The sequence below is a fragment of the Malaclemys terrapin genome, chromosome 2 (genome assembly GCF_027887155.1).
Source record: "Malaclemys terrapin pileata isolate rMalTer1 chromosome 2, rMalTer1.hap1, whole genome shotgun sequence".
Classification (NCBI taxonomy): Eukaryota; Metazoa; Chordata; order Testudines; family Emydidae; genus Malaclemys; species Malaclemys terrapin.
This window is the reverse complement of record NC_071506.1, coordinates 118,467,698-118,478,321: the sequence shown is the minus strand read 5'-3', so window position 1 is coordinate 118,478,321 and position 10,624 is coordinate 118,467,698. Positions and strand designations below refer to the sequence as shown.

Below are 10,624 nucleotides of genomic sequence, written 5' to 3'. Positions count from 1 at the left end.
GGGAACCAATCATGTGGGTCCCTGGCACTTTTGAAGGTGGGGAGGGTGCTTCCAACGCTCTCCTATTGGTCTGATTCTGCAGCTGTAACAATGAAAGCAGGGAGGAGGTGGAGGGTGTCCAGTAGGTGCAAGTTTCATTTGCAGGCAGGGCTAGCTGCACTCACCTCTCTCTCTCCTCACACTGTCCTTTCCAACCCTGTAAAGAGCAGCAGCTTCACTTTCAGCCAGGAGCAAACAACAGGTAAAAAGAGCCCAGTCTGCAAAACACTGGGGGCATATCTACACTGCAGTGCTAAGTTGCCCTAAGTTAGGCCGACTTACAACCACTGCAGTAGTTACTGTGGTGTGTCTGATGTCCATACTACCCTCCTACTGTCAGTGGTGTTCGTCCTCACCGGGAACGCTTCCACCAACTGAAGCCAGGGCTCTCAGCTCTGCGCAGCTCCCTGCTGGGAGCCCAGCTGACCCCCAGGGCTTTTTGCCACCCTGAGAGGGCAGTTGGCTGTGGGGAGCCAGGGCAGCAGCCCAGCTGAGAGTGGGGAGCTGCAATGGGGGGCAGCTAGGCTCTGGCTGGAGCCTACCACTGGCCCAGGCATGGAGCCACGGGCAGCACATGACACTGCATTTGGGGAAGCTGGTCCTGAGTGCCGGAACCTCCTCAGAAGGGTTGGCCACCCGTGCCCGGACCATGACCCTGCCCTCTGCCCCACCCCAAGACCCACCCCCGCTCAGCCTCCTCCTCCCCAGTCCCACCCACATTCCATCCCCACTCTGCCCCAACCCCTGAGGCCCCCGCCCCGCCTGCTGCTCTCTACCCCTTCCAAGAGGCCGCCCCACCTGTGCCCACTCTTCTCTGCCTCTCAGGGGGTGAAGAGGTGTGAGCACTGGGGCCGTGGGGGAAGAGGCAGAGCGAGGGTGGGGCTGGGGGGGAAGGCAGACCAGGGACGGGAAGAGGAGCAGTGTGAGTTAAGCCATGGGGGAAGAGCAGGGAGTGGGGCCTCGGGGCAGAGTGTGGGCCTAACTAGACTGACATAAGCCCCACGCCTCTTGTGGAGGTGGCACTATTATGTCAGGGTAGTAGGGCACTTACATCAGCAGGCGCAAGGCTGTAGTATAGACACTGACATAACATCAACATAAACTGCCTTATCTCTGCCTAATTCTGTAGTGTAGACCAAGCCTGGGATGCATGCAGCTTTCCTTGTGATGTGGGCATTTACTAGAGCAGTAGTTTTCAACCTATTTTTCATTTGCGGACCCTTAAAAAAATTCCAAATGGAGGTGCAGACCCCTTTGGAAATTCATCCTGTGGTCCGTGGACCCCTACCATAAAAGTCTTAGACTGAAAACTCACTGAACAGCATTCAACTATAAATGTTGCACATGCTCAGCCTGACATTTGATGCTGCGGGAGAAAGGGTGCTAAAGTGGGCTTCTATGATAACACCACCATTTCCAGGTTTTGACCTGTAGATGGGGGTATTCACATGCTTTTGATTGATCAGAAAAACAAAATGCCTTGTCTCAGCTCTGAAACTTTATTTTACCTTTTCCGGATCCCTTAGACATAGGGCAAGTCTACGCTACAGCGCTACATCAGAGCGGATGCACTGATGCAGCTATGCCGCTGTAGCATATCTGGTGAAAACGCACTATGCCAATGGGAGACAGCTCTTCAGTCAGCATAATTACTCCACCTTGACAAGAAGCAGAAACTATGTTGGTGAGAAAGCGTCTCCCACTGACATAGTGCTGGTGTGGACAGCGTGAAACTTGCGTCACTTGCGAGGGGTAGGGCTTTTTCATACCCCTGAGCAAGATAAGTTAGATCAACTTAATCCGTAGTATAGACCTGCCCATAGTCTGCAGACCGTCCAATGAAAACCACTGTACTAGAAGATATCACTTTGGAATCCATCCTACACACTTGAGTTTGACAGTTTTGCCATTGACTACAACAGTAGCAGGATTGGGCCCTTACGAATATGACGGTAGGTTTTTAAATAGCCCTATGCCTTTGGGCCCAAATATTTGTGTATTATAACTTAAAAGTGTTTGTGTGTCTTCTTAAAGAGGCATCATTACAAAACACCTCCTCTCAAGGACCAGTCTGGTTACAGATGTTTTCTGCAAATAATTCCCAAGTGTTCATTTGTGTATGTTTGGGGTTTGTCTCATCTATTAAGTATGATTCACACTGACGGAATATGGTGATGCCATTGTCCATTTATTAGTTTAGTAAAAACTTGAGAAACCCAGTGGAGATCATATTAAATTTAAAACTAGTTTCCAAGGGTTTATCATAGTTAAGAAAGCCATTCACCAAGAGGTAGGTTTTTAATCCTGGTGCTGTTCTAATTTAGGAAGTGAAAACACAAAGCCGTAACACCATTTGGCAGAGCTGGCAGTGTCTGTTAGAACCGAACCAGAAAGAGTGATGTTGCAAAAGCACTGGCAGAAGTGGGCAAGGAAGGTTGCAAACTGTCTGATTCAAATCTGTGCTCCGCGTCAGGTCTTGAAAAGTCCTAACCCACTCTGGTCACATGGACTTCAGGAAGAGGTGAAGCTCCTCAGCAGATGCTCAGGATCAGACCCTAAACTCTGATGGCCTGATTTTCATTTACATTAAGGCCCTTTTACACCACTCTGGTAGCATAAAGGGGGACAGAGGGGCCTTAATGTAAATGAGTACTTTTACAGGTACTAGATTCACCTACACTTTAAAAAAAAATAATAAAAAAAAAATCAACAGTTCATCTATCACTCCTTACAATATGGTGTGGCTCATGATAAATCAATGGGATGAAATATTCCAATCGAGGACAGTAGATTGTGACTTGTATTTAATTATTTTATGTGGATTTAGTGCTAGAAGTGGGATAAACAATGTTTATATGTTTCTTCCACAGGTTGCCTGCACAACTCAGAACATGTTGATTATGGAGTGGCATCATTGGAAGCTTACAAAAGAAGATGCTTGACCAGTGATTTGATTGAGGAACAGAGAAAGGTTCAAGAAGCTGAGTTAGTGATTTTTCAGGTCATGATTTTTCTTATTAATAATCTTATAGTCTTAATATGGTGTTAAAACAAATACAGTAATAAGGAGATTATAAAAAGCCAGAAAGTTTAGACACCTAACTCCCACTGTCATTTTCTTTCAACGCACTGCCCATTCTGATAATGCAGATAAGGCTTGGACTGTGATCTCACAGGGTAAGTGGTAAGGTCTAGTCAATAGCAGAAATGAAAAAAGCCAGGTGCTACAAAAAATTATTGACCACTCCTCTTCCCCATGAATCAGGAAACCAGTGTCTGCCAGAAGGCTCATCTTTTGGTTGAGGTGTAAGAGATTCTGAAAACTCGCCATCATTTGGAGATCTCATGGCATTTTTCAAAAGAATATTACAAAAAAACCCCACAACCTTAAACAAATATAGTTCTGCATCCTCTGAATGATAGGCTTTATTTACTGTGCTTGATCTATGAATGGCTTCACTGATTAAGGTGATAAGATGTCTTAGCACAGAAAAAAGGCCAAAGGAAATGGTGTACCTCTACCAATTATGTCGCACTATTAACAGGATCCTTTGCTTTTCAGTTTCCCTTTTATTGGTTCAGCATGCCTGCCATCATGAAGGGCTGGATGGACAGAGTCTTGGTCCAAGGATTTGCTCACAACTTCCCACAGGGTTATGATGATGGCTTGTTCAAGGTATGTTCCCCGGATTGTTACATTAGGCCAGGGATCAGCAACCTTTGGCACACAGCTCACCAGGATAAGAACCTTGGCGGGCCGGGCCAGTTTGTTTACCTGCCGCGTCCGCAGGTTCAGCCGATTGCGGCTCCTACTGGCCATGGTTCACTATCCCAGGCCAATGAGGGCGGCGCGGGCCGAGGGATGTGCTGACCGCCACTTCCCATCACCCCCATTGGCCTGGGGCGGCGAACCGCGGCCAGTGGGAGCTGCAATCGGCCGAACCTGTGGACGCGGCAGGTAAAAAAAACGGCTCAGCCCCCCAAGGTGCTTACCCTAGCGGGCTGTGTGCCAAAGGTTGCCGATCTCTGCATTAGGCTAAACCAGTGGTCCCCAACCTTTTTGTGGCCAGTAGCAGATTCATGTTTTCAGAAGAGTATGGCAGGTGCCAACAATTTTTCAAGGCTTATTTTGCATTTGTACATTAAATAATACGAAAATCATATTTAATATTACATAGTATATGAATCCAGAGAGAAGAGAGAAGCCAGAGAGAAGCCGCAAGGACAGAGAACACTGGCGCCCGCAGCCCCAGAGTACTCTGTCCCCAGCAGGCGCAGGGCCCCGGCTTCTCTCCCCTGCTGGGCACTAGGCGGGCCCTGCGCCTGCTGGGGACAGAGAACACCGGCACCCGCAGCCCTGGAGTTCTCTGTCCCCAGTAGGTGCGGGGCCACGGCTTCTCTCCGGCTTAAGCTATGGCCCCACGCCTGCCAGAGACCGAGAACACCGGCACCCGCAGCCTGCAGCCCCGGAGTTCTCTGTCCCCGGCAGGCGCGGGGCCGCGGCTTCTCTCCCCTGCTGGGCACTAGGCGGGCGCACATAAATGCCCTGGTGGGTGCCATGGCACCGGCAGGTACCGCATTGGGGATCACTGAGCTAAACAATATTTTTTGTATAATTCTTGTCTGTTCCTATGCTGTAATTTTATTTTTAATCTAAATGGATAAATGAGATTTAACAAATTTAGGCTTTTTAGTGGCACTCAGTGATCATTCAAAATCCCTCCTAAAAACGTATTTCTTCTCTGTATCTTAGAGTTTTATACTCTCCTATAGTATCTGCCTTCCATGTTAAAGCCAACAGCAAAGTCCCTGGAGGACATCATGGAATCTTGGGCACTTCTGCCTTTTCAGAATCAAAACTGCGTAGGGTAGGGGGTTTTGTTTAATTTTGGGTAGGGATTGGGGGCTGGTAGTGGTCTGGGAATAGAAAGGCGTGTCTGTATAGCGAAAGGCTTTGTCAAAGGGGAAAGTTTTGCACCATTTCATATAGATGGTCAGACTCTCTATTCACTGAATATCCTCCGGCAGATCCTTCCATCTTGCCTAGGAGAAGTGTGCAAGGGGGAAAGATAATACAAATAGGACTATCAAGATGTGTGCAAGCCTCAACCATATGCTATTATCACCCTTGTCCTCCTCCTGCCTTGGTTGGGACCCTCACGTTAGGTTTTTCTGAAAGTGGATTGCAGAATCTGCAGGGGAGGGATAATGTATTTGTTTTCTGGGGTGTGTAGTATATTCTTGGGGACTCGATTTATTTAAAATAACTAAAAATCCTCCTGTACTAGGTTTTAGGTGCCCTAACACACACATTAAGAAGCAAATCAAAATTTCAGCAGTATTACATAATCACTCCAGCAAGAGCTTAGCCAGCCTGCCACCCAGAAAAACTCCATTCCACCACTCCATCGTCTAGGAAGCACGCCCTTGCCTTCTCCAAAAACACACAAACTTATCTTTTGCAGCATGCTTGAATGATCATCAAATGCTGTCAATATCAGAGCAAGTAGGAGGGGGAAGCAAGTTCCAGAGACTTGAAGATCTCATGGAGAATGCCTTGCGAGCTGTCCCTCTCTTTTATAACGATAGGATCCAACTTGAGCCCTCCTACTAAGCACAGTTGTGGCAGTATGGCTAGAGAGAGAGGCAGTGCCTTAGGTAGGCTTCCCCAACCCATTCTATAAAGCCCTGGTGCTTTATAGGTCATAACTAACATCTTAATCTCCACCTAGAAACCAATAGGCAGCCAGCACAGATCCTGCAGGACCCCTTAATGCTTAGTAAGCTATTTGGAAGATACAATGAGCAGCTATAGCGGTTTCTGCCTTTTAAAATAGATGTATTTTAGAGCATTAGAAAGTTCTGGTGCAACAGGAAGAAATGTTTGACAGTTACTGGTGACAGATTATTCATCTTAATCAGCTCTTGCATATTAAGCACAGAGGTGAAGCACTAACATTTGTATCAGCCCTAATGCATGTGTCTTTTCATTTACCTTTCCCCGCTATTCTATGAAAATAAATTGTTTAATGGGCAAGAGAGTCAGAAATACAAAAGAATAAAGAGTACAATAATTAGTTACAAGTAAGAAAAAACCTGGTACCCATTGCAAACCTAGAAGAAACAGTTTTTCATAGTAGAAAATACTATTTAGGGTTGTTTTTTTTAATCCAGTAATGCGTGCACATAGCTGAAGGAAGGTGGGATGAGGAAATGAACAAGGATCTGGCATTTCAAGAAGACTAGTGCAGTGTGGTATGGGGCCAGATTGTATGGTCAGTCTGTTGTAAGTGGATCATTTCTGGGTCCCAGACCCAGCTGGCTTGGACCGGGTGGGTCATGATTAGTCATTGTTTCTAGCTCTGGATCCCTAGGACACTCCCAGGCTCAGACTTCTTGTCTGAGGCCCTTCCTTGGAATATGGGATGCTTCTATCCAGCTGCCCTAGATCCCAAAACCTGTGTCAGGAACCTCCCAAGCTCTCCAGTCAGTTTACAAATGCTTCCCCGGAGCCTCACCTGGACTGTGGGCACTCTGGGCTTCTAGTTTAACCTCTGTAGGAACCATGTGGGCAAGCAAGAAACCCAGGCTGAGCAAAGGAATTTCTTAACCACAATCACTTTTCTCTTAAAACATTGGCAGAGGCCCTGGAGGTTTTTCGCCTTCCTCTGCAGCGTGGGGCACGGGTCACTTGCTGGAGGATTCTCTGCACCTTGAGGTCTTTAAACCACGATTTGAGGACTTCAGTAACTCAGACATAGGTTAGGGGTTTGTTACAGGAGTGGGTGGGTGAGATTCTGTGGCCTGCGTTGTGCAGGAGGTCAAACTAGATGATCAGAATGGTCCCTTCTGACCTTAAAGTCTATGAGTCTATTAGAGAGTTACTGATCTTTGAAAAGAACACAGGTCCTGAGACACAGCCTCCCCATGTCTGATCTCAGCCCTTCTGTGAGTCTAAAGTATGTCACTGTTCAGGCTGGACAGTCATACTTGCCCCACCTGCATAGAGAGTGCATTGTTCTATAGGAGTAGGCAACTAGTTGAGTGACAAAGCTGATGGCCGTAGATTGTAGTCTTGATGGTCCTTTGAGGATTCAGTTAGCTTCCCTACCTGGGAAAGGTGTCTGGAATGCAGTACAATAGGCTCCCGTCTGGCAAGCTTAGACAGGTGTTCAACACCCAATATATCTTTGTATCTTTTCTCTTTCCCTCATGCTGTACCTTACCATGTATGGGGGAAAGAGTCACAATGCATAATATCCGTGTCATAATTTGCTGAATTGTATTAGACTAAAGACAGCCCATTGGTAATAGCTCAGTTAGCAATATGGTATCTATCTTCCTGTCTCCTTAGGAGTACAGTCTAATGATGGGTGGTGCAGCCACTTGCTCTGTGTGGGACATGGCCCCCTAACTAGTAAATATTAGTTCCTAGTCTACAACCGGGTTTTGTTTTTTAGAGTAGTGCCTGTTCATACAAGGATACTATTGAATTACAGATAATGGCTATTGCCTTAAGATGCAGGTGACCTACAAAACACTGAAAGATATTGCCAGATTTACTTCAACACTTTTGTGTACCAGCTGCCATTTTTGTTAAATTGACTTGGAAATATCCTGTGATAAATATTTGTCACAGCCAGTTATCAGTCAACTCTGTTCTCTTAAGCAAGTTTTGTCTGTATTTGAATTATTGTACAGTTTGAATATATAGGATATGCAGTAATTTAGGTTACATGAGAATTTGTTCGGTGTTTGCAAAAGGCAGCCTATAGCCAGCCTTAACCTTCAATACCAAAACAGATCTATGAGTCAGTTCCTAAATTCCTAAGATTATTTACAACTGAACTATAGTAAAGCAGCTTTAAGCCAGTTTCAGATGCCAATAAAGGAAGCAAATTCAAAGTAAGTATGAATATACAACATTGGTGCCTTCCCCATTGCATTGTTCTGTGTGTACACAAGGAAGAGTACATGAAGCCCCCTGCCATTTTTGCCTCCTCTACAATTTTAATATATGCTTTTTTCTGAGTTCAAGGACAGGTCCCCACTTACGCTGCCACTAGCCACCCCTTTAGGAATAGGGAGGAATCAAGGGCAATTGATTTGGCTCCTCACACTAATTAACAGAGTTATTCAGCCCTGGAGTTGAATTCCTGATGCACCTCCCCCTAAATACTGTAGCAGCAAATGTGCTTCCCCTGGGGACTCTGGCACTGTGACTGGCTTGGTGAGGCACACTGCCTCCTACGTCTGCCGTGGCCACTGTCCAAGTGTGGGTCAATGCCTCATAGGGATACAACAATAGGCAGGGCCGGCTCCAGGCACCAGCGGAGGAAGCAGGTGCCTGGGGCGGCACACGCTAAGGGGCAGCATTCCGTCCACTGCTTCGGCAGTTCGGGCGGCTTTTTTTTTTTGCTAGGGGCGGCAAAAGTGGTAGAGCCGGCCCTGCCAATAGGTGTGGGTTGGCTCTTAATGTTTGGGAATTTTGCCATGGACTTCAGTGGGATAATTTGGCTCTGGAAAGTAACTGATGATTTTTTTGTTGTAGGATATATGGTATGTTTCATGCTTATTTGTGTAGTTCCTGGCTTTAATCAGTCGCTGCCACAATCTTAACATACTGTTAAACATACTATTATACTTCCTTGTGAATGTTTACCTGTTTTTTTGTGTGCAAGATGTAGATACCAGATTTAAATGTTTCCAGTCACCTAAATTAGTGTTCAGACTGAAGAAGGTGGACATAGTAAGATACAAATGCAGTTGCTGTCCACACATTATTTACTTTTCAAAATTAAAGTCATCATTGTTTGTTTCCAGACTGATCAAAGATGTTATTCAGAAGACAAATGAGTATTCTGCAAAAAAATTAAAAGGATGTATACAGAGAAGTCTTGCTCCTATAATCACTGACGTCAACAGGAATTTATAGACTGCAGTCAGGGTAAAATTAGGCACATCTCAAATTCTATAGCAGCACAATACAGATGCTTGGAAGTTCTAGCTAAGAGTATTTGTGAGGAAGTCACGTGGTATTAATTCCCCAAAACTGCTAATCGGTCTCCTATGATGCTTATTGTGAGGATACACATACTTTTTTAAAAAAGTGTGTCAGGATGCCAGGCATAAGGGGGTCTTGAAGGTTCTAGAAGGAACTGTGCAGGGAAGAGAGAGCAATGTAGAGCCATATCAGCAAGTGTTGGGGACAGATTATCAGGAGAGCTCAGCTCCACACGAGGTACCAAAATGAAGTGGCCAGATATTTTTTTTAAAAACTCAACATGTTAGGTACTGAGCTCTTTTGAAAGGCTCTCCCCAGTTATGGCTGTTGAGCTCTTCTGAAAATTCTGGCTATAAGGGATACTGTTTTTACTTATTTGACTAAAATTTCTGGTTCAGTTACATAAAAAAAGATTACTGAGTCTTTGCCACAGTTGTATGACACTTATGACTTCACATGCAGGGAATACATTTGCCACTTTTTTTTTTAAAACAACAACTTGTTACCTGCAACCAAAGGGGTTACATCCTATCCAAGAGGGAAACCCCATTGACTCCAAACAGACTAGTGTGGAACATTAAAGAGCATAAAACTTTGTTGCTCTGCTTTTCCCCCCCACAAAAGTGAGTCATGCAAGTGGATTCCTCCCCATCAGCTGAGTTTGCAGCTGAATGCATATGGCAGGAGGGGGAATAAAACCCCTAAACAGAAGGAAGTGAGGATCTCTCTGCTACTTGGACTCTGAGAGGGTAAGGTTTTCTTGGTATAAACAAGAAGTCCCCAGCTGTTTAGCCTGGGTTAGCACAAAGAGACAAAGAGCTTACTTATTATAGAAGCTTCTATTACCTTTTGTAACAAAATTGTAATTCATTTGTGTATCTATGTTTACATGCTTATATCTTATAAATAACTGTTTCCTTTTTCCTATTAATAAATCTGTATATAGTTTATTGTAGGACTGGCTACAAGCATTGTCTCTGGTGTGAGATCTAAGGTGTGATTGACCTGGGGTAAGTGACTGATCCTTTGTGATTAGGAGTAACCTGAATATTGCTGTGATACTTGGTATAAGGGACAACCTATTAAAAAGGCAAGCTTACCTGGGTGGTGAGTCAGATCGGAGTATCCAAGGGGGCTGTCTGTGACTCCATGTTAAGGCTGTTATAATGCCTCAGGAGTTTACACCTGATAATTAGTTGGTGAAATCTAAATTTAGAGCTCACAGCCAATTGGGGGTTTGTCTTAGTTCTTAACAGTCACACTCTTGAGTCACTGCAGTCAGCTTGACAATCCTCTTTACTGATATGTTGTTAGTAATTTCTCTTGGTTGTCTAACATATCCTGTATCCGTTAATCCAATTACCTCTCTAAAGGTGTGGGCCTATAAATATTACAAATCGACTGTGAAATGTGTTCAAGACATGGAGGAAAATAGAAATGTAAGTTGTCTGATCATAAATCCAAGGACCACTGATGTGTGTGTGAGGGGTAAGCATACAATATCCTCTACAATACTTTCCTTTCTTGGTTTTTATATTACTGATCTCTCAGGACAGCCCCTAAGGACATTGAAGTGATAGT

The 10,624-nt window shown here is 45.0% G+C and overlaps 1 protein-coding gene across 1 annotated transcript in view; it reads left to right on the top strand.

Moving 5' to 3' along the window:
- The first annotated feature begins 2,973 nt into the window (after positions 1 to 2,973).
- The window catches only part of RIPK1 (receptor interacting serine/threonine kinase 1), a 52,136-nt gene continuing 44,485 nt past the window's right edge, over positions 2,974 to 10,624 (top strand). The window contains exons 1-2 of the mRNA XM_054019022.1: positions 2,974 to 3,040; positions 3,602 to 3,715. Coding sequence (XP_053874997.1) covers positions 3,623 to 3,715 — 93 coding nt within the window. The 5' untranslated portion in view covers positions 2,974 to 3,040; positions 3,602 to 3,622. The remainder of the gene's footprint in view (positions 3,041 to 3,601; positions 3,716 to 10,624) is intronic.